The sequence below is a fragment of the Henckelia pumila genome, chromosome 3 (assembly GCF_033568475.1).
Source record: "Henckelia pumila isolate YLH828 chromosome 3, ASM3356847v2, whole genome shotgun sequence".
NCBI lineage: Eukaryota > Viridiplantae > Streptophyta > Magnoliopsida > Lamiales > Gesneriaceae > Henckelia > Henckelia pumila.
Window position 1 is genome coordinate 38,545,260 of NC_133122.1, and position 22,065 is coordinate 38,567,324.

At 37.4% G+C, this 22,065-nt stretch overlaps 3 protein-coding genes across 3 annotated transcripts; 2 read left to right on the plus strand and 1 right to left on the minus strand.

Annotated features, from left to right (window-relative positions):
* The first annotated feature begins 8,657 nt into the window (after nucleotides 1-8,657).
* On the plus strand, nucleotides 8,658-11,041 carry LOC140886983 (protein N-terminal glutamine amidohydrolase). The gene is made up of 6 exons (XM_073293957.1): nucleotides 8,658-8,796; nucleotides 9,189-9,294; nucleotides 9,400-9,477; nucleotides 9,573-9,703; nucleotides 10,132-10,256; nucleotides 10,477-11,041. Exons 1-6 carry the CDS (start codon nucleotides 8,702-8,704, stop codon nucleotides 10,632-10,634), a joined length of 693 nt encoding a protein of 230 aa, XP_073150058.1. The 5' UTR covers nucleotides 8,658-8,701; the 3' UTR covers nucleotides 10,635-11,041.
* A 445-nt stretch (nucleotides 11,042-11,486) lies between these two features.
* LOC140886982 (magnesium-chelatase subunit ChlH, chloroplastic) lies at nucleotides 11,487-16,646 on the plus strand. The gene is made up of 5 exons (XM_073293956.1): nucleotides 11,487-13,114; nucleotides 13,217-13,299; nucleotides 13,627-15,429; nucleotides 15,529-16,005; nucleotides 16,119-16,646. Exons 1-5 carry the CDS (start codon nucleotides 11,707-11,709, stop codon nucleotides 16,494-16,496), a joined length of 4,149 nt encoding a protein of 1,382 aa, XP_073150057.1. The 5' UTR covers nucleotides 11,487-11,706; the 3' UTR covers nucleotides 16,497-16,646.
* A 697-nt stretch (nucleotides 16,647-17,343) lies between these two features.
* Nucleotides 17,344-21,527, minus strand: LOC140887195 (probable glycosyltransferase STELLO1). The gene is made up of 4 exons (XM_073294284.1): nucleotides 20,722-21,527; nucleotides 19,274-20,513; nucleotides 18,493-18,619; nucleotides 17,344-18,028 (listed from the first exon to the last, which is right to left on the minus strand). Exons 1-4 carry the CDS (start codon nucleotides 21,185-21,187, stop codon nucleotides 17,564-17,566), a joined length of 2,298 nt encoding a protein of 765 aa, XP_073150385.1. The 5' UTR covers nucleotides 21,188-21,527; the 3' UTR covers nucleotides 17,344-17,563.
* Between the last annotated feature and the right edge of the window lie 538 nt (nucleotides 21,528-22,065).

A 22,065-nucleotide genomic window follows, 5' to 3' on the forward strand; every position in this document is an offset into this window, starting at 1 on the left:
TTCCATAAAATCTAAACAATGTTTGAAATTTGGATTCATAAAAAATAAATTTTAAACCAGAATAAGGTAATCAAAACATGGTCGACGTGATTCGCCATTTGAAATTAATCTATCCATCCTCAAAGTTCAAATCTAACGAAATATTAAAAACATTTTCTTTAAAAAAAATCGTAACATTTAATTACAAAAACCGTTTAAAAATAATACACTTGAAAAATTACTTTTAGAAGCTAAAGTTTATAATTTTAGGTTTTTGTCTCTAATATATTTAAACATGAAAATAAACAACTTTTCAACATTTAACTAGATGTGGGTTTCAAAAAAAAAAAAACATTTAACTAGATGTCAAATCAGCATTCTGTTTTTGTTAATAAAAATACTTTTAGAAGTTGAATTTATTTAAAATTACAGCTTTTGCATCTTAACTAACTATAAATTGTTTGACGTTGTTTAAAACCTAATTTTCTCACTTTTCGGTCAAACCTTAAATATAAAATTAACAAAATTTGCACCAAAATATGAAATTAAAATAGTCTACAGGATTCATTATCAATTTCCTCTCAAAAAATATATACAATGAATTGAAATAATTTAGAATATTTTAGGAAAAAAAAACAGACATTTTAAAACTTTTAAATAAATAAAGAGCAAATTGGTGATAAATCTCCAAACCCAAACTTGACTTTGTCCTAGCTCTCTACCCATAGATTCTTTGCAATAGCTCCCTAAGACCACAAAACTTGAATATTTAATTGTTTAATTCTTGTACTGGATTTATGCTTTTTTATGCTTAAAATCTAAAGACTTTATGCTAAAATCTGAAGATTTTGTGCTTATTCATGGTACAAATAATTATCCGTAAAAAATGATATCAGAGCCTTAGGTTAATTATTCAGACATAATATTATTCGTTAATTCATGTTTTTCTTTGTTGAGGAGAAGATTTTTTTTAAAAAGATGACTTCAAACGAAGGTTTGAATCAAGAGGATTTTATTCATATGGAATCCTATAAACAAGTTAATTTATTCACAATAGATTACTTACAACAGGTTGTGATTAATGCTCTTAATTTTGAAGAGATAAAGAAAAATGATTTCTAATTTTCAATTTTTAGAGATTACCCTAGATTCCTCTAAACTCTCCGGAGATTTTAAAGAAATTCAAAAGACGGTACAATATTGCAGCAATCAGTTGTATGAAATACCTCGGCAAATTGAAGAAATCCTTAAGAAACAAGAAGAAATTCTTGGAAACCTAAAGGATCTTCAAAATAAAATCATAAATCTAGAACACACTTCGGGTTCTAGAAAAGAAAATACAGGAGGAAGGTTACCACTCTCATTTGGTACCGAACCTTTGTTACATCAGAAAGGTAAAACCAAAATGGTCCAAAAACCTTTAACCAATGATGAAATGATAATTAATCTTATAAAAGCAGTATTAAAGAAAAACACTATCTGATGACTACTTTAGAAAGATTAAATCTCGAGGATCTACAAGATCTTGCGGATTCTTTTGCGAATCTCAAAGTAATAGATCTAAAAATGAATTCCCCTGAGGGTGAACAACCCATAGAAAATCCCCCAAGATATGTGGTTAAAACAGAAGAACCACATAGTGAGTTCCAGGTTGGAGAAAATTCACATCCAGCAGGAACCAGATCGAGAAGGAGTAAAATCTCACTCCATCAAACTCCTTACGGAAAAATTATTTTAGATCCAATACATCCTTACGGGGTTATGTTAAACCTTGATGTTTTGGACTTCAAAAACAGAGAAGATCTTATAGATGATTGGACGTCAGCTATGAGAATAGCAGCAGAGACATTAGATCTCAATAAAAAAGGATTCATTAAACTTTTAAAAATGAGTCTAATGGGATCTGTTAAGATCGCATGGAAGATGACTATGCCAGAAACTAAGGAATCAATCTTAGCAGGAGAATCCCTCAACGAGATTGGAGAAAGAATGGCCACCCTATTTAAAGCACAATTCATAGGGATAGACTATTTCAACAATCAAGATACAGAGAAAAAGAGAAGATATACTCAAGCTCTTTATAGCCTTGAGTTACATGATATCTGCTTAGTTGATGAATACATTATGTTATTCACTAAATACAGATGAAATTCGGGAGTCGAGAAAAATATAACTATTCAGCTATTTTTTGCAAAAATGTCAAGTCCCTGGAGAGAAATGCTGATTAAAGAATATGTTCCAGGCAATCTTGATACATTGGCAAGACGTGCCTCCTTTTTGAAAGGAAAATTAGCAGAATGGTGCCATATGGCAGCATTACAAAAGAACTACAAGAAAATAAGGGGTATAGATAAGCGTACACCTTTGTGTTGTAGAGAAAATAATCTTCCAACGATCATTGGGAACAGATCACAGGGATTTAAAAGGAAGAAATTCAGAAATAATTCCTATAATAAAAGAATGAAAAATTATTGGAAACCAATAACATTTTGGTCCAAACAAAAGACCAGATCCTATAGATCAGGTAGAAGAAGTGGACCTACAAGAACACGTCCAGCAACAGGCTCATCACAAAGCAGGGGAAGAACACCATCAAGAAGAACTTTCAGAAGAACTCATACAAGAGCAAGTGAAAGTTTCAAGGATTGCAACTGCTGGACATGTGGAGCAAGAGGACATATATCTACAAATTGTCCAGAAAACGAGAAAAAAAGGGTTAAACTCTTTAAAGCAACACCAGATAGGGATGATGCGGTCTTCTTTCAAGATCTAGTCCAAGTATATCAATTTGAGGATATCCCCTCGGATGAAAGCATATACGAAGAAGAGATATTGTTTAGTCGAGAAGTTTCTGAAGATGAATCAGAATCAGAGTAAAGAGGAAGTGTTTTGCCATGAAACACATGAAAGTTTGGCTGGGTTCTTTAGTCAAACCACGATATCTCATAATATGGTCCAAAGGATTATGAGAGAAAATCCAACATTACAGAAGTACCAATAATTTTCGGCAGGACAAGTTGAAAGAGTCTTAGGAAACCTAGGGCTAAAACAAAGAAGACATAATTTGATTTATAAGGTATCCAGAAGGGAAATGGTGATCCCTATGGAACTAATTAGTAATCAAATTGAAATGCAGTTAATTTCCTTTGAAGAAATTCGAGAAGAATTACAGAAATTAAAAGTAGAAGTAGCAAAGACAATGTCTTGGATTCATATTGGAGCAATCCAGATTATGATCAATGCTACTTTTAAAGAGGGAATAGATTCACCCATAGATATCGTAGTATGCGATAAAAGAATGAGGAATATACAAGATGCGGTTCTAGGAACTATCTCGGGAAATTTATGTGCATGAAAAATTGTGGGAGTTATTTATCCAAGAATAGCCTACAATTTAGCTGATAGAGATTTTAGTCGAGCCTTGACTTTGCATCAAAACTTCAAGGAAAAAAGACTAATGAAGGAAGGTAATAGGTTATATTCTATTACGTATCAAATTTCATATGCTCTTTCTAATACTCATCATTCTGAATTATTTATTAGAAATAAGTTCATTGAAATTCCAGAGATCTTTAGAAAAGTTGCTCAAGCAATATACCCGGAAAGAATCGAGTTTCTTTTAATTCAGGAAACAGACATTCAAATTCAAGACAGACCGGTTCTATACAGAGACCTTAAAATAGAACCCCGAAGGTTATCTTTCCAAGGAGACAGAATGACAAGCAGGAGATGGGACAAATCTCCTATTCAATAAATTCCACCAGAAGAAAAAGAGTTTTCTATAATAGGAAAACTTAGATATCCAGAAGGATGGAAAGAAGTGAAAATAGTATTTGAAATTACAAGTCATCGGAACTTGTTCTCTTGTAACTCGATTTACTATTTGGAACAACAAGAAAAAGGAACTTACCAATGAGTGATAAATATTGGAGAATTGGAAGTTCAAATCTGGGGAATTCCAGGAAAAGAAATAGATCAACTCATTCTTGGTCTAGAATTCCTGGAGGACCATAAACCATGGAAACGCCTTGAAAAAGGAATAGAGTTCATGGCAAAAGAAAAGACTTGGAGAATTCAATAAGAATTCTACGAAATGAAAAACCAAGAGAATTGAATAAGGGACAATCCCTTAATCAGATTCGAGAACTCTGTTCACAGACAGAGGAAGAAGCAACAATTGAAATTAGTAAGTCATGAACATGATTTACTAGAACGCATTGAAGAAGTAGAAAGGAGTAACCATACTCTACCTTCTGAGGCCTTAGGAAAACTAAAGATAAATAGTCTTAATCAGATTACTGAGTTACAACACAGTCTGTTAAAAATGGCAGGGCCATTTAGTAATCCCTTTAAAAAATGACAACAAGTCCTTTCTCCATATACATTCCGATAGGGATGTTATATGAACAATATAAGGCTGAGTATTTTGCAGCTTATATTGACTCGGGAGCAGGAATTTGTACAGCAAAAAGAGGAGTCTTCCCTAAATAATGTGAAGAGGAATTGCCAAAAATTGCTGGACGAGATTTCTCTCAAAGAATTTTAATTATTTGCAAAGGAATAAAACAAGCAGAGATCCTTATGGGAGGTATAGGTCAAACACCTTGGTACAAGGTAAAAACACCACCAATCTATTTCCATGATACAGGAGCTGATATCCTGTTAGGAAATAACTTCTTACAAATGTTTAAGAAGTACACACAAGACAATGATTCAAGAAGACTTATGTTCACTACAATTTGTGATCATAAAATTATCGTTCAAAGACTCAAGGTTGCTTTTTATCGAAAATTGCCAATAATATTTCGCAGCCAGCGTGGTGATAAATGACAACTTTTTCACCCAAAAATGAAAGATCCAAGAAGATTTGGAGAAACCATGTTGAAAATAACAACAGAACAAGAACTCCAAACAGAGGATATAGAGCTTCTCAAGGTAACTCTAAATTACAGAGATATAGAGTTAGAGAATAAAGTATCCCTTGAAGATGTCAAAAAGAGGCTCGAAAAAAGTTACAACGAGCATCCATTGGCATGGTGGGATAGAAATCAACTCAAAGCCAGTCTTACTCTAAAGGAAGACAAAGAGTATGAATTCATTAAATATAAGCCTATCCCGATGAACATAACAGATCAAAGGGATATGAGAATGATTATAAAGGAACATTTGGACCTTGGTTTAATCAAAAAAGGAGTTTCACCATATAGCAGCCCAGGTTTTCTGGTTAGAAATCATGGTGAAATAAAAAGAGGGAAACTCAGGCTAGTTATTAACTACCAAGGTATTAATAAAATCCTGGAGTTTGATGGGTACTTCATACCGAGTAGAGAACACCTAATTAGTTGTGTACGAAATGCTAGAGTGTTCTCAAAATTTGATTGTAAGTCTGGATTTTACCAGATTCGAATGGAAGAAGAAAGTAAGAAATTCACAGTCTTCTCTACTCCACAAGGACACTATATTTGGGAAGTTATGCCTATGGGATTAGCTAATGCACCCCAAATATTTCAAAGAAAGATGGATAACCTTTTTAAAGATTATTTCAACTTTATGTTTGTTTATATTGATGATATTCTTATAGCATCAAAAAATATAGACGAACACGTTAAACACTTAGAGATTTTCTCTAAAATTTGTAAACAAGAAGGACTGATTTTATCTGAAAAGAAAGCAGTCATAGCAACGAGAAAAATTGAATTCCTCAGTATTGAGATTGATGAAACTGAAATAATTCTACAACCCCACATTTTGGAAAAGGTAAAGAATTTTCCAGATAAACTCAAAGATGTAAAACAACTCCAGAGTTTTTTTGGAGTAGTTAATTTTGCAGGGATGTTCATTAACAATCTAGAAATGTACAGAAAGGTGTTAAGTCCTTTGTTAAAAAAGGATGCTAGGTTTATATGGACCGATGACCATACTAAAGGGGTAAACCAATTAAAAAAGATATGTAAGAATCTTCCAAAAATTGCTATACCCGTAGATGAAGATGATCTGGTATTATTTACGGATGCCAGCGACGATTGGTGGGTAGCAGTCCTTACCAAGATCACTCCAGATGGGGAAATACCATGCAGATACTGTAGCGGTCTTTTTTCAGAATCTGAGGCCATTAGATGGCATATCAACGAGAAGAAATTTTATGCAGTTAAAAGGGCTTTTGAAAAATGGCCATTATTTTTACTTGCTAAAAAATTCACTCTGAAGGTTGATTACACCCAGGTAAAAGCTTTCATAAAAAATAAGATTGAATCTAAACCTGAGAAAGCTAGGTTATTAAGATGGCAAACATTATGTCAAAATTATATTTTTGATATTGTTATTATTAAATCTCATGAAAATATTCTTGCAGATTTCTTAACAAGAGATGGAAGACAGTGACGTGGATTCCATCATGAAAATACAGAGGCATCTCAGGGAACACCTTGAGTTGCTTCAAAACGAGTTCAACCAGTTAGTCATTAATGCTGAAATGGCCGGCAGGTTACAACAAGCTGATCGGATCAAAGTATCTAATCGAATTACAGGATGTATGCAAGATCAAACACAACTATGAGCTGCTATTCAAGGGCCAATTGTGAAGGGTATAGAAAAACCATTGGTTTCTCATAAACAAGATATGCTAAAACCATTGGTTTTACAAAAACAAGAAATACAACCACCGGTTGTGAAACAAGATGTTGAGGAATCCAAAACTCAAAAAACAAGTGCTAATCTATCATCAGCCTTTGATGATCTGGATGAAGCAACAATTGATGAGGATAACTCATCAAGTCAACCCTCCGCCTCTGGGGTAAAAGAGGAAGAGATCAATCTTAGGCCCAACACTGACAAGGGCAAATCTAAGATTGATACTAATCCATCTATTATTTATCCATTTCAGGTTTATCAACAAAGGTGGGAGAAATTGAATACAAGGAGTGAAATAAATCCGAACACTTGCAGGGTTGATGTTGCAGGAATATATCCAAGGGTTTGACTAAAAAATAATGTCAATCCTAAAGATGTAAAACTCTGGTATGAATTTGGGGCTTTGGCCTCAGTTTATACAACGTCACCAAGCTTCCCGGATATATCACAGTTACCAAAATGGATCCAGGAAGCAGTCCAAAAAACATGGGCAAATAATGATCATTTGTCCAGAGAAGATGTGCTTGAGTTATACTTTTTTAGTGCAGCTCCAGAACCAACATTGAAAGGATCACACGAACCCTTTCATTTCATCAAGCTGAGGAGAGCTGATATAAACAGTCATAAATTTATCAAGGATCCTAAAACTGAAGAAATACCCTTGGTGTCCACTTTCGGGGAAAATGAGATCTCAACCAGAAGGGCATGGGGTATTTGGGTCTGTCTTACTGAGATGGACAAAGTCAAGTTTCCATTCAAATTTTATCAGAATTCTGTGAATGGATCGCTCCTATTGAACACAATGACAGGAAAAACTACAGCATTTGCGGAAGAACTCTTCGAAAAGAAGAGAAACCTTTTGTGGAACAGCAAGCTGCCGGGGAGTAAAGAAACTCGCCGAAAATTTTGTAACATGGCTCATATTGGACGATGGTCAGAGAATATCTGCCCAGAATGCCCAAACCAGAAGGAGCCAGAATTTGGAAAAACCTTTAGACCCCGAACGGATCGAAAAGATTTTTTCGAGACAAGCAAAGGTGGACAAGGACCACCGAAGATGCGTTTTCACAGGGGCCTACTTCAAAAGCAAAAGATGCCCCGACAACAATAAAGTAGGCATGTGAAGAGAATAAAGCCAAAAGAAAGTGGCAGACATGTGATTCCTCCACTAGTAAAAGATGCCATCAATAATGGTATAAAAAATTCCAGACAGCTGCCTCCTCCACTAGTAAAAGATGCCATCAATAATGGCATAAAAAAATACAAGACAGCTGTGAGATTCCTTGAAGTTTCTCGGTGAAACGAGTGGAACTACAGCTATAAATACAGGCATTTGAGGAAGCTGAAGATATCGATCATTCCCTTCAGTTTTCTTACAAATAAATTATTGTAATATTTCTCTTTCTATTGTATTAAGTTTTCTTTTATGTATTTCAAGAACAAGGCTACTATGAGTAGCTAAACAAGTTGTCTTCTCATCTTCAAAGGAGTTGATTTATGTAATAATATTATGTCTGAATAAATTTCCTAAATCTCTCGTTCTTCATGCTCATATTTTATAATTAAATTTATATACCATACGCCTTAAGGTAGAAAACGAATTAAGGCTGTGCTGGGTGTCGTTGAAGGAGCTTGTGCAGAAACCATCTGTTGCGACTGCATGGTTGAAGTGTGAGGAGCACTTCGTAAAACTCGGCAGGTATGACCCGACGACATTATGGTCAAAGAGGTATTTAAATTTAATTCATCTTACGGAAGCATGTTGGACCCTAATTTGGAGTATATCGACTGGAAACCTTGCGTAACTAATAGTCTTGCATGACCGGGACTGGTTCGATAGGTATAACAAAGCCACATACAAATGATTAGTTTTAATTATATTTTAATTTAAATATGGATACCACTAAGAAATAAAAATAAAGAAAAGAGTGGGTAGGAAGTTAAATTATAAAAAAGTTTGGTAATGAAAAGTTTAAAATAATTTACCCATAAATAAACCATCAGAATTGCCTTCAAAAAAAAAAAAAAAAAATTAAAGCCCCACAGAATTCTCTTGGGAAAATCCAGGGCCAGTGTTACCGAAGAAAACAAAATGGCGACTTCGAATTTGGATTCATCTCCGCTTGTATCACCGGCGATTGCTCCTCCGGGAGCAGTTTCAGGCTTCCAGCACACGCCATGTTATTGGTACCTTCCTTTGATCTTCAACCGTTTGCTTTTGACCGAATTGAGGGGGAATTTGGCACAGTTTTTGGAGAATTAAGTATATCACATTTTAATTTCATTTAATCGATTAGTTATTTCATTTCCCAAAGGCTGCAATGCTGTCGCTCGTTTGATATTATTTTTGGTGTTTTGGTGGCGCACGTGAAAAATGGACATTGAAAGCATCCTATGATTTGTTTTTTCATTGATGGATATTTTTTCGACCTGTGATTCAACAGTTCATTGTTCATTGATTTATTTTTGAGATATTAGTATTTGGAGCTTATTTGTGGTTATATTCGTAGCAGGGAACTGATTTGGAATTACCCTAGAGCTTAACTGTTAAATGTGAGAGCATATTTGCATTTTTGCAGCGAGGAGAACGTGTATCTGCTGAGCAAGAAGCTATGCGAGGATGGAATATCGACGTCAGATGGTTCTGACCTATTCGTCATTTTCATTTCCAATGAACAAAAACAGGCATGTAATTCGTGGGTGATTCTTATATTTATCTTTAGACATTCTTGTAATGTTAGGCATAGAGATCAAGAAAAAAAATTAAACTCGACCATTGTATCGTATCAGATTCCATTGTGGCATCAGAAGGCAAGCCATAGAGCCGATGGGGTAATTCTTTGGGATTACCATGTCATCTGTTTACAAGTAAGAATCAAGTAGCAGACAAATTCTTGTTTTTGGAAAAGTTTTTTACATTGTTTTGATCATTATGATTTACAATGATCAATGTGACAATGCAGAAAAGAAAAGAAAGCAACTTGCCTCATTTGGTGTGGGATTTAGATTCAACTCTTCCCTGCCCAACTCCTCTTGTCAAATATGTAGCTGAAACCATCCGACCTTCATTTCAGCTTTTTTCTCAGTTTCAGAGGTGAATACAAATGCGTGCTTTCTTGATTTTCTGTCTAGATCCCCGGATCCATTACAGTCCCTTGTATCTTTTTTTCTGTTGCTTCTAACAGTATCCCAATTATTATTATTATTATTATTATTTTATTTATTTATTTATTTATTTATTTTTTGCATTAGAAATTTCCTCTATTTTTGATTGTTTCTGCACATCTTCACGTAATTAGACTCATTTCTATATAATAGAGAACCTTTAAAAGGTTCGAGAAGTAACTGGAAGATCCGAAGATGGGATACGTAGAATCCCTTGCCCTTGATCATGCTGCTTCTAAAATAAATCACCCTCTCTGTTGGTATAGCTTGGGATCCGTTTGATGCTTTAGTAGAACCATTGATAGACTGAACATTTGTCCTTTTTTTATTGATAAGAATGTTTTTGGTTAATTTCAGGATTTTCAGATTTGTGCATGCTCCGCTGTTCCTCCACTGTTTTGCATCTGATAGAAGACATATGAAAGATTCAGCCGGCAATTGGATTTCTCCTCCACCTTTATATGAAGCCATTGTCGCTGAAGGTAATTGCTTGCTATATTAGACAGTATTAATAATTGCAAAGGAATGCATATGTTTATATGTAACTTTTTTTTGTAGGAATTCAAGCAAAATATATGTGCTGATTATTTTATCATGTTCTCGATTCTCTGTGCTTAATTTGCTGCTATCGGTTATAAAGTTATTTCCAATTAATCTATTGCATTTTCTCAATACCGTAACCATGTTTTTTTGTTTCCACAGATGGGACGTTGCATAACTTAAATGAATACATGGAAATGTCCTCTGTCGATGTTGTAAAAACCATAGGAGCCGATACTGTAGATGCTGCTTTATCTAAAAAATTTGGCGTCTTAATTAGTGAAAGCCAATTGGAGGAGTTCTTTTCTATGATTTCCTGAGCATCAGTGAAAACCATGTTGTGCACATATCATTCATATATATTCACCATTGCCAAACAAAAAATGTTCCTTTGGATATATACTTCGAGTCTGTGTAAAACTTTCTTCCATGGAAGCTATATAGAGTGAATTTTCTTACAATGGTGCAGCTTATGTTCCACTTATGCACATGCACTCAGTGTAATTTGATCACATAATCTTTAAGCAAACTGAAGAGAGGGCTTGTATTTGAAGGGTTGGGAGTGAGATTTTATACACCCATGCCATGAAATGAAATTAAGCAATGCTAATCGGTTAACCACTAGACCTTTTTCACAAATTTGTTCAATTTATTTCTCTAGTCTTTAAGATTCGTTTCTCGAAAAATCTAGGGAGTTGAGTTTTGCATGGAAGACAAGTTCTTTTAAATTTGCACTTTGTATTTTTGTGAGCGTACTGAAATTTCCTTTGGTATGAAACTTGGGTACCATTGTTACACACACGCACATGGGCAAAAAACGATAAAATATCGACCCTTTTCCACAGGAGTCACAAATTCGTAAACGAGAAAATCTTTACTTGGAAGCAAAAAGGGTTTCATATCCGCCCCTCATTGCATCCAGTATCCACCCATCAATTTTCCTTGAAATCCAAACCAACCAATCACAGGCCAAGAAACTTCATCACATGTAACCCCCAATAGATAAACCAAGTACAAGTGGGCAACATCAATTTTCTCTCTCTAAATCACACGAAAGAAAAGAACTCAGCCTCAATGTTGATGTGTACCCTTGTCGCCACGTGTCCCTCTCTTTCGCCATAAACTAAATTAACCAAAGATTTGTTGTATAGTATGCCCCTCTCCACTCTTAAAACACAAGCACTCTGCTTAAACAAGAGAGCCAAGAAATTTGCAGAAAATATTGAAACTGCACAGAGGGTCTGAAGGTGTGATCACACACTCCATTTTTCATAATCGTGCTGTTTTTTTGTGTCTCGCTCTCTGTGCACGAAGTTTCTTTGTATATCTTCTTCTATATCGTGTAACCAAGAAACAAGTTTGTTTTTCTTCAAAAGACACATACTTTGAGCAATGGCCTCCTTGGTTTCGACTTCATTGATCGTACCCAACTCGAAAGTTGAACTCCTTTCATCAATTTCGCAAAAGAACTACTTTTTGCACTCATTTCTTCCCAAGAAAGCCAACCAACTCAACAAACAGGCATCCCACAAATTTAAATGTAATGCAATTGGGAATGGTTTGTTCACTCAAACCTCTCCTGAGGTACGCCGGATTGTGCCCGAAAAATCAAGAGGGCTGCCCACGGTAAAAGTCGTGTACGTCGTGTTAGAGGCTCAATACCAATCATCCCTTACAGCTGCAGTCCAGAGCCTTAATCAGAATGGAGAGTATGCTTCATTTGAAGTCGTGGGTTATTTGGTGGAGGAGCTTAGAGATGAGAATACATACCAAACTTTCTGCAAAGACCTTGAGGATGCGAATGTCTTTATTGGGTCCTTGATTTTTGTTGAGGAATTGGCCTTGAAGGTGAAGGTTGCAGTGGAGAAAGAAAGGGAAAGGCTTGATGCTGTTCTGGTTTTTCCTTCAATGCCTGAGGTAATGAGACTCAATAAGTTGGGTTCATTCAGCATGTCTCAGCTCGGGCAGTCGAAAAGTCCGTTTTTTCAGCTTTTCAAGAAAAAGAACAAGTCTTCTGCTGGCTTTGCTGACAGTATGCTGAAGCTAGTGAGGACTTTGCCTAAGGTTTTGAAGTACTTGCCAAGTGATAAAGCCCAAGATGCAAGGTTGTATATACTTAGCTTGCAGTTTTGGCTCGGCGGCTCGCAGGATAATCTTGTGAATTTCTTGAAGATGATCTCTGGTTCTTATGTACCAGCTCTGAAAGGGACGAAAATCCCTTATTCGGATCCGGTTTTGTACTTGGATAATGGAGTTTGGCACCCTTTGGCTCCGTGTATGTATGATGATGTGAAGGAGTACTTGAATTGGTATGGTACTAGGAGGGATGCCAATGAGAAACTAAAGAGCTCAAATGCACCGGTGGTCGGTTTGGTTCTGCAGAGGAGTCATATAGTTACTGGAGATGAAAGTCACTATGTTGCTGTGATCATGGAGCTTGAAGCGAGAGGGGCTAAGGTGATACCCATTTTTGCTGGAGGGCTAGACTTTTCGGGGCCGGTCGAGCGGTACTTCATTGATCCAATCACGAAGAAACCAATGGTGAATTCCGTAGTGTCACTTACTGGTTTTGCTCTTGTTGGAGGGCCGGCGAGGCAGGACCATCCAAAGGCCGTTGAGTCCTTGATGAAGCTGGATGTGCCATACATTGTAGCGTTGCCGCTAGTCTTTCAGACTACTGAGGAGTGGCTGAATAGCACTTTGGGACTCCACCCTATTCAGGTGGCTTTACAAGTCGCTCTCCCGGAGCTTGATGGAGGCATGGAACCCATCGTTTTTGCTGGCCGAGATCCTAGAACAGGCAAGTGACTTTCTCATCTGAAAGTTTACTCAATTTCTTGCTAAGGTATTAGTGATTTTGGTTGTTTAATTTGTTTGGACTGGTTTTATGTAACTATCACAGGGAAATCACATGCTCTTCACAAAAGAGTGGAGCAGCTCTGCACCAGAGCAATCAGATGGGCTGATCTGAAGAGGAAATCTAAGGTATATAATCCACTGATATAGTTGATTTTATAGCTTTTTAATACAAACGACTGACTCGAAACCAGCTATGGTTAAATATCATATTATATGAATTGTAACATAAAGGTCGATAAGTTAATTCCAAGAAAATTGTGATTGACAATAACCGTGATGTGGTCTAAGTTTCAAATTTGATTGCTACCTACCTGGAATTATAATCATCTTGTTATATATGCTTTACTCAAATGAACATTCAAGCTCTGCTGATGCTGTAGCATATCATTCAGACGACATTTTTCTTACAGTGTCTGTCATTTGTAACTTACCCGCACAATTTGTCATACGCAGACAGATAAGAAGCTAGCGATTACCGTGTTCAGTTTCCCTCCAGACAAAGGCAATGTTGGAAGTGCTGCTTACCTGAACGTTTTTTCTTCTATCTACTCTGTCCTCAAAGACCTAAAAAACGATGGATATACTGTCGAGAATCTTCCAGAAACTGCTGAAGCCTTAATAGAAGACGTAATTCACGATAAAGAAGCTCAGTTCAACAGCCCGAATCTTAACATAGCGTACAAAATGGGCGTGAGGGAGTACCAAAGGCTGACTCCATATGCCTCTTCTTTAGAAGAAAACTGGGGGAAACCTCCGGGAAATCTGAATTCTGATGGAGAAAACCTTCTTGTATATGGAAAACGGTATGGAAATGTATTTATTGGTGTCCAACCCACATTTGGTTATGAAGGTGATCCTATGCGGCTTCTTTTCTCAAAATCTGCGAGCCCACATCATGGTTTTGCTGCTTACTATTCTTTTGTTGAGAAAATATTTAAAGCTGATGCTGTTCTTCACTTTGGGACTCATGGTTCTCTTGAATTCATGCCTGGGAAACAAGTCGGGATGAGTGATGTTTGTTACCCTGATAGTCTTATTGGGAACATCCCGAATGTATATTACTATGCTGCCAATAATCCATCCGAGGCCACCATTGCTAAGCGTAGGAGTTACGCAAATACAATAAGTTATTTGACTCCTCCAGCAGAAAACGCAGGGCTTTACAAGGGATTGAAGCAGCTAAGTGAGCTTATTTCTTCCTACCAATCTCTTAAAGACACGGGACGTGGATCTCAGATCGTGAGCTCTATCATCAGCACGGCTCGGCAGTGCAATCTTGACAAGGATGTGGAACTTCCTGAAGAAGGGGTTGAGATTTCTGCCAAGGAACGAGACCTCGTGGTGGGTAAAGTATATTCCAAGATTATGGAGATCGAATCACGGTTACTTCCTTGTGGTCTCCATGTCATCGGTGAGCCTCCATCGGCTATGGAGGCGGTGGCTACTCTGGTCAATATTGCTGCATTGGATCGTCCTGAAGAAGGGATTTCTTCTCTGCCGTCAATATTGGCTGAGACTAAGGCCCGAGCAATTGAGGATATCTATAGAGGAAGTGACAAGGGCATTTTAGATGATGTGGAGCTACTTCGACAGATAACCGAGGCATCCCGTGGTGCGGTTACTGCATTTGTTGAGCGAACTACTAACAAGAAAGGGCAGGTTGTTGATGTCGCTGATAAACTTACATCAATTCTTGGTTTTGGAATAAATGAGCCATGGATTCAGTACCTGTCGAACACAACATTTCACCGTGCCGATAGAGACAAACTTAGAGTCTTGTTTCAATTCTTAGGGGACTGCTTGAAGCTTGTCGTGGCGGACAATGAGTTGGGAAGTTTGAAACAAGCTTTGGAAGGAAAATATGTTGAGCCAGGTCCGGGAGGAGATCCAATTAGAAATCCGAAGGTTTTACCCACCGGAAAGAATATCCACGCCTTGGACCCACAATCTATTCCCACAGCTGCAGCTATGCAGAGTGCAATGGTGGTTGTCGACAGGTTGCTCGAGAGGCAGAAGGCTGAAAACGAAGGGAAATATCCCGAGACTATTGCACTTGTCCTGTGGGGAACAGATAACATCAAGACATATGGGGAGTCACTGGCTCAGGTATTATGGATGATTGGAGTTAAGCCAGTTGCAGATACTTTTGGGAGAGTGAACCGGGTCGAACTTGTGAGTCTTGAAGAGCTTGGAAGACCAAGGATCGATGTGGTCGTCAACTGTTCTGGTGTGTTCCGGGACCTTTTCATTAATCAGGTATTCATTCACACTTCCTTAGCTCACTTTATAGCTGTTATATTATAACTTCATCCATTTCTCATTTTCATGGGTAAGTTATATTCTATTTGTACATAGATGAACCTCCTTGATCGAGCAGTGAAGATGGTTGCTGAGCTAGACGAGCCTGAAGACCAAAATTACGTCAGGAAACATGCACTGGAACAAGCCAAAGATCTAGGAGTTAATGTACGCGAAGCTGCATCCCGGATCTTTTCAAATGCCTCAGGCTCGTACTCCTCCAATGTAAACCTTGCTGTTGAAAACTCGTCCTGGAACGATGAGAAGCAGCTCCAGGATATGTACTTGAGTCGAAAGTCATTCGCATTCGACAGCGATGCTCCTGGTGTAGGCATGTCTGAGAAGAGGAAAATTTTTGAGATGGCTCTTAGCACGGCTGATGCTACATTCCAAAATCTTGACTCATCAGAGATTTCTCTCACTGATGTCAGTCATTACTTTGATTCGGACCCGACGAATCTGGTGCAGAACCTCAGGAAAGATGGAAAGAAGCCCAGTGCATACATTGCTGATACAACTACAGCTAATGCACAGGTAAATTCCATACTTGCCATCAAGAAATAAATAATCTATGGTTTTGCACGCGTGAATCATTTCTACTAATGTTTTTATTCCGCATTTTTAACATCGTTTTCTTCATGATTTAGGTGCGAACACTATCTGAGACAGTTCGCCTTGACGCAAGGACTAAGTTGTTGAACCCAAAATGGTATGAAGGCATGATGTCGAGCGGGTACGAGGGGGTTCGTGAGATTGAAAAACGCCTGACGAACACTGTTGGATGGAGTGCAACTTCTGGACAAGTCGACAATTGGGTGTACGAAGAGGCAAACACCACTTTCATTCAGGACGAGCAGATGTTGAACAGACTCATGAGCACGAACCCGAACTCTTTTAGGAAGTTGGTTCAGACGTTTTTGGAGGCGAATGGGCGTGGCTACTGGGAAACTTCTGAAGACAACATTGAGAAGTTGAAGCAGTTGTACTCAGAAGTCGAAGACAAGATCGAAGGGATCGATCGTTGAAATCTTGATTCAAAACTTGGAGCCTGATTTTTTTCTACCCCAGGAATTGCTCATTGTTTTCATTTTTCCAGGGTGGTTTGCCTAAAATTGTATTTGTATGTAACCTGTAAAACACTGATTTCTAATAAATTCAAAACTTTACTCAGTCTATCATCTTTTTCTAACACCTCAGCACCCCTGAAATTTTGAGTATCTACAAGACTACAACTATACCCCCTGGATCAATCTCGGGTAGGTGAATTCAAGTCAAGTCAGTAGCACCACACTAGAGCTCAACTTGAAAGAAAAAGAAGTGTCATCTCTCAAGTTCGAGTTCGGCTCAAAAAAATAATTTTCGAGCTCGATTTTGAGTAGCATATGTTTTGATTGTTTCTAGTTGAGCTAAACTAGCTTGATATTTTCAAGCATCATTGCATCAAAACAGCATTTTACAGTATATTTACACAAATATCCATCATTTTTTCTAAAATTAGTTGTAGAACCACATAAGTTACAAAATAGATCTAAGGGGTTAAAAAAAATGTAAATAATATTGAAAATGGTAAAATAAAATATCTCGAACATAGTAATTTAATATTCACTTCCCTTGTACTTCATGTATTTAATATTCATCTCCCTTGATATGTTATATTTTTTATACTTGATAACAAATAATTAAATGTCAATCGTATAAAGTACAAAAGAGGTGAATGCAAACACCCATAATTTAGGAAACCTGTCTAATGCCTCAAGTATGAAGATATGATGAACTAAAGTGGATGCTTTCTGAGAACAAAAAGCTAATCTGTTGCTGGTATGATTGCATGATGAATGTAAATTACTCATCCACTTACAAGTAACAAAGATGAAAGCATAAACAAAAACTGTGATTCTCCAAATTCTGTTTTAAGTGAAGATAGATTTACATTCAGTAAAAATTAATACAAAAACAAATCTACAAGAAATGCCACCTATTGAAAGAATAGTACAACAGACGACTCAGTATAGGGTATCTTGACGCAAGGGTATACATTTTTCAGATCTCGCCTCCTCCGGGACCTTCGAATTTTCGCAGTATTCGAATGGCATCAAAATAATTCCATTAACAAGGGATCACCAGCTGCCATGATTCTGATCAGCTTAATAAAGTCCTTCTCGCTCGACACATTCCAGGGGTGAACTGCTGATGCTTCGGCAGAATAGAATGTAGAGTTACTCTGTGGCTTTTGCTTATATCTCATAGAATCGAACACCGAGTCGTAATTCTGGGGAGTGTCCATTGCTAGAAAGAACATTGGCACAGCAACCTTGTGGTGGATATCTAGATCGCCAACTAGACTTACAAGATCGATAAAGTCTGAAACAAAACGTCGTGGAACGTAGAATACCTCGGAATTGCAGATTGTAAGGCTTTGGTGATCTTTCACCGTTTCTTTGTGATTGACTTGTAAGTGGGCTGGCATCGTGGCAACCACTTTCTTGACCAGATCGGTTTGCTTTGCAAACCAATCCGAGTTACCGGCAATTGGGACACTGGTCCAAGACTTGGACACCTAGAGGAAGTAGCTTTTAGAAATTTGAAAAGCAAAAACCAACATTTCTGTGTCTGAAACGAATCGAGGTGCCCCTAATGCATTGGATTATCATTCAAAAACATCCAACTCAAAATCAAATTCGTCCAATTCCAGCCTACATTACTTAGTTTGATACTTTGTGAGCTTTAATATAGTTTTCAAATTTTAATACAATATAATCATAATTAAAGGAGCTCAAGATTTCACCACAGTTCAAGTCTTTGCTTAATAAAATTTCAAAATTTCGTTCAAACCAAATAAATCAATCCTGAATCCGAACATTATTCTGTGCCGAACTTGAACTCAAAGTTCATTTTTGAGCTTCAAATCAGCTAAAATAATTTATATTTGAGCGTGAACTGAGCTCGAATACAAAAATTTGAGTAATTTTTGGCTCCACCGGTAATTTTGCACCTCTAGCATTGACAGATAAATTTATTTACCTTGTTTGTGATCCAGAGCTTAGTCTTGTCGGCTTGCAGCAAGTTCCAGTAATTAAGAATTGTATTATCTTCCAAAAATAAAAAGCCATCCGCACTGGTGTATCTATCAAATAATTTTGGCAGATTCCTGAAAAAGAAAAAAAAAAGAGAGAGAGACACAAATATCACATTATTATATATCACAAGATGCTCTCAATTTTGTCAAATAATAACAATAATAATGCTTTCGAAATAATTAAATGACACGAAATAGAGTAAATAGTATCAGGACGACGTTTTCAACTATCAGTATAGCATAAACTGCAGTAAAGAACAACAAAAAGTGAAACACAATGTTATTTATTAACTTTTTGCCCCCAATAGAGTGCTCCAACAATTCACTCGGAAAAGAATGCCAGCAGTAACCCCAAAAGCAAAAAAGTTAAATACTCTGGGAAATATGGTTGATCGCAAGTTTCTAATCTAGGGTCGGTTACAACTGTGGAGTACAATTTCCCATCATGATTCCTGTCGATTCTTACAGCACACTTGAACTCGTCTTGACCAAGACACATGAAAGGTAATGACATTCGGAGGAGCAGGGATAAGAACAAAAGATGGACTAATGAGTGGTAATATAAGGTTTAATGGAAAGATTCCTAGTACTTAACTTTAGGTGGAATAACAATTTAATTCATTAGTAAGCATATAAAATTACACTAAACAACAGGAAAAGGAGGATGACTTATCGACTTGAAACTAAGAAAAAAAATCGAAACTAGAAATGAGAAGGATAATTTACTTGTAGACATGGTCGGCATCCCCTTTTTCAACAGCAAGATCGGCATTTTTCTCCACTGATAAAATAATAACCGTCTTAAATATCCTTCCATATAGCAATCTCCACTCTAATGCTGTACGTTCCACAGGTCCATAGCAGAACATTATGAGCACAACATTCCCAAAATTCTTCCTCCATGTTATCAAGTTCCCAATTTCATAGTTCACCATTCCCGTTTCTTGAACCCCAAGATGCACAGATGGTAATTTCTGTGGTACAAATTCCTTTCGATCACCGTAACCAATGCTAGCTCGAGGCCTGTCGAGTTCAAGGGACATCATCCGAGGCTGCTGGTAACCAACAGAAAGCAAGTCCTGGAGCCATGCGGCAGTGAATTTTAAGTCCTTTTCCGTCCAAAATCCTTCCTCAGCCATGACGTAACTCAGCTCTAAAATTTTCTCGAACAATCTGTGATCACTGGATCTCCATGCCACCAAGAACTTAATCAATCGACCGACATTAACGTGAAGATCTTTCTCTTCAGAAAAAGGGTATGCTTCTATTTTATCGTAGCGATGAACGGTGGGAGGATACACCACGACGTACCCACCAACTTCCCACAAAAGCCTTTGTGCCCAATATCCCCTCAGTATATCCGAAGCCATTGTACTCACCGAGACCGGAAGCATCAACCCCCAAAATGCTGCAGAATGAAAGATCGTGTTGAAAGAATTTACTGGAACCATGGTACCTTGAGGTAACGCCACTTTAGAGGCATGCTCGTCGAATCTGATGTCAAACCCTTCCAACGTCGATTTCCTAGTAAAGTAAAAAACCGAGTCCACATCAGGTAACCCATTTGAAATTCCCTGTTGAATAAACTGTTTCCCACCAAAAACCTCTGTATAAAATGCCTCATGCTCAATCTCACCTACATTTTCTAAGGGCAACCCCCTTGGCCAAACAGACCGCTGCCCGAAATGTATATAAGGGTTCACAACAGTCCTATTAGGATTATCGTGACTGTATTGCAAAATAACCTCCTGTCTCGAACCCTGACCAACCAAATCAACGTCAAAATGTTTCCCTATATCGTCATCGATCACATCGCCTCGATCATCAATGTCGTAGATCTTTTGTGCACCGTGCTGTATGGCAAACAAATACCCAACAGTTTTTCGGACATAAGAATCAAAGGGCAAGTAATCGACGACTCTAAACCCCAATCGAGCTTGCATGTCCAATGACAAATAAATAACACCTGTTGAAACAAACATTTATACAAAATGATTCCCCATTATTGTGACAAAAGAATCACATAAACTAACCCACTAAATTCATTCACACTAAGCTGAATTCATAACAAATTAGCAACTCCCCATTGTGCATGTCGATCATTAAAGCAATTACTGCAATAAATCATGAACATTCAGCAAGCAACTGAAGATGAGCTTTAGCAAACATAGTACCTTTCAATTTCCAATCTTGTGGAGTCCTGGAATTCCCGATCGCAAGAACCTGCCACCCTTTAATCTTAGCCATTTTCTTCAACGACTCCGAGGGATAATCAGACACCGAAACAACGATCCATTTCTCAGATCGAAAGCTCGAGAACGGGGTGACTTTATCAACAACACGAGGGATAGAATTCCAATTGATTTGAGGAAACTTGGGGTGGATGGAATGAGACTGAGTTGACTGAAGGCACAGCAGCGCCGCCGCGTCTCCACCAGCGGTGGAGTAGTTCCGGAGGCAGAACACGGCGGCAACGGTGGTGATTACAAGGACAATCAAGCCGATTCTGAAGATGTTCTCCGAAACCCATGTGGAGAAATCAAGATTCTTGGGCGGGAATAAGCGGAATTTGCTCCTCGATTGGTGATTGAGGGATTTTGAGCCGTCGGAAGAAGGAAAAACGCGATCTTGGACCAACATTTGACCTCAGTTTCGGATCCCTCCAAGGATCCAGTGACGCAAAAACCACTGCCGATAACAGAACAATGGTGGCTGAATTTCGTACCCTTTTTGACTCAGTAGATGAATTCAGTACAAAATCTGACTACAGTCTGGTTTTCTTGTTTGGTCCAAGACAGAGCCCGTGTGTTCTCGAGGTGGGGAGAAGAGGAATATGGGATCGGTGTGTGTGTGAAAAAGGTGTTGCCGACAGAAAAATGGGGTGGGGAAGGGGATGATGTTTCTTAAGGTTGAATCCAACCAACTCCTGTTGTCTTAGTTTGGTGAGAGGTTTTAAAAGTACAGTCTGGGAGTGGGAGTGTGTCTTCTTCTTTACATCATGCGTGCCTTGTTCGTTGGATTTTTATTTATTTACTTATTATTTGTAATTTTGTTTACTTTTTTTTTATATAAGGGAGAAAAATAATACAAAGTAAACAAATAAATAACTATTGTTGAAAAATATATTATTATTATGTTGAATATTGAATATTGAATATTGAATGTTGAATGTTGAATATTGAATATTGAGTTGTAAAATATGGAAAATTAGTGTGTGATGATGTAGATAATGATGTATTAATTTTTGGACTAATCTTAAATGTTGATCAATAAATAGGTCTTCATTTGTGATGAAAAACACAATTGAGTTGAGAGAAAAATATTATAAAGTGTAGAGTTTGATATATTTTGAGTTTTGGAGTATTTACTTTTTACCGTAAATTTTTACTTTTTCACAACACGTTATCAGCACGATCGCTTGAAGGTTCTCTATAATTTTCGACGCTCCAAAATACAAGAAGAAGTCAAAACTATTCAACAAGTAAGAATTTTTATTTTACTGTTTATATATTTTTATT

Coding starts and splice junctions, on each gene's coding strand:
- LOC140887195 (XM_073294284.1), bottom strand. CDS start 21,187: ATGTTGGTCCAAGATCGCGTTTTTCCTTCTTCCGACGGCTCAAAATCC. Junction 20,514..20,721: donor ACAAGATTGGAAATTGAAAG/GTACTATGTTTG, acceptor TTGTTTCAACAG/GTGTTATTTATTTGTCATTG. Junction 18,029..18,492: donor AGCTCTGGATCACAAACAAG/GTAAATAAATTT, acceptor TACTTCCTCTAG/GTGTCCAAGTCTTGGACCAG.
- LOC140886982 (XM_073293956.1), top strand. CDS start 11,707: ATGGCCTCCTTGGTTTCGACTTCATTGATCGTACCCAACTCGAAAGTT. Junction 13,115..13,216: donor TGGCCGAGATCCTAGAACAG/GCAAGTGACTTT, acceptor TAACTATCACAG/GGAAATCACATGCTCTTCAC. Junction 15,430..15,528: donor GGGACCTTTTCATTAATCAG/GTATTCATTCAC, acceptor ATTTGTACATAG/ATGAACCTCCTTGATCGAGC.
- LOC140886983 (XM_073293957.1), top strand. CDS start 8,702: ATGGCGACTTCGAATTTGGATTCATCTCCGCTTGTATCACCGGCGATT. Junction 9,295..9,399: donor TTTCCAATGAACAAAAACAG/GCATGTAATTCG, acceptor GTATCGTATCAG/ATTCCATTGTGGCATCAGAA. Junction 9,704..10,131: donor CTTTTTTCTCAGTTTCAGAG/GTGAATACAAAT, acceptor GGTTAATTTCAG/GATTTTCAGATTTGTGCATG.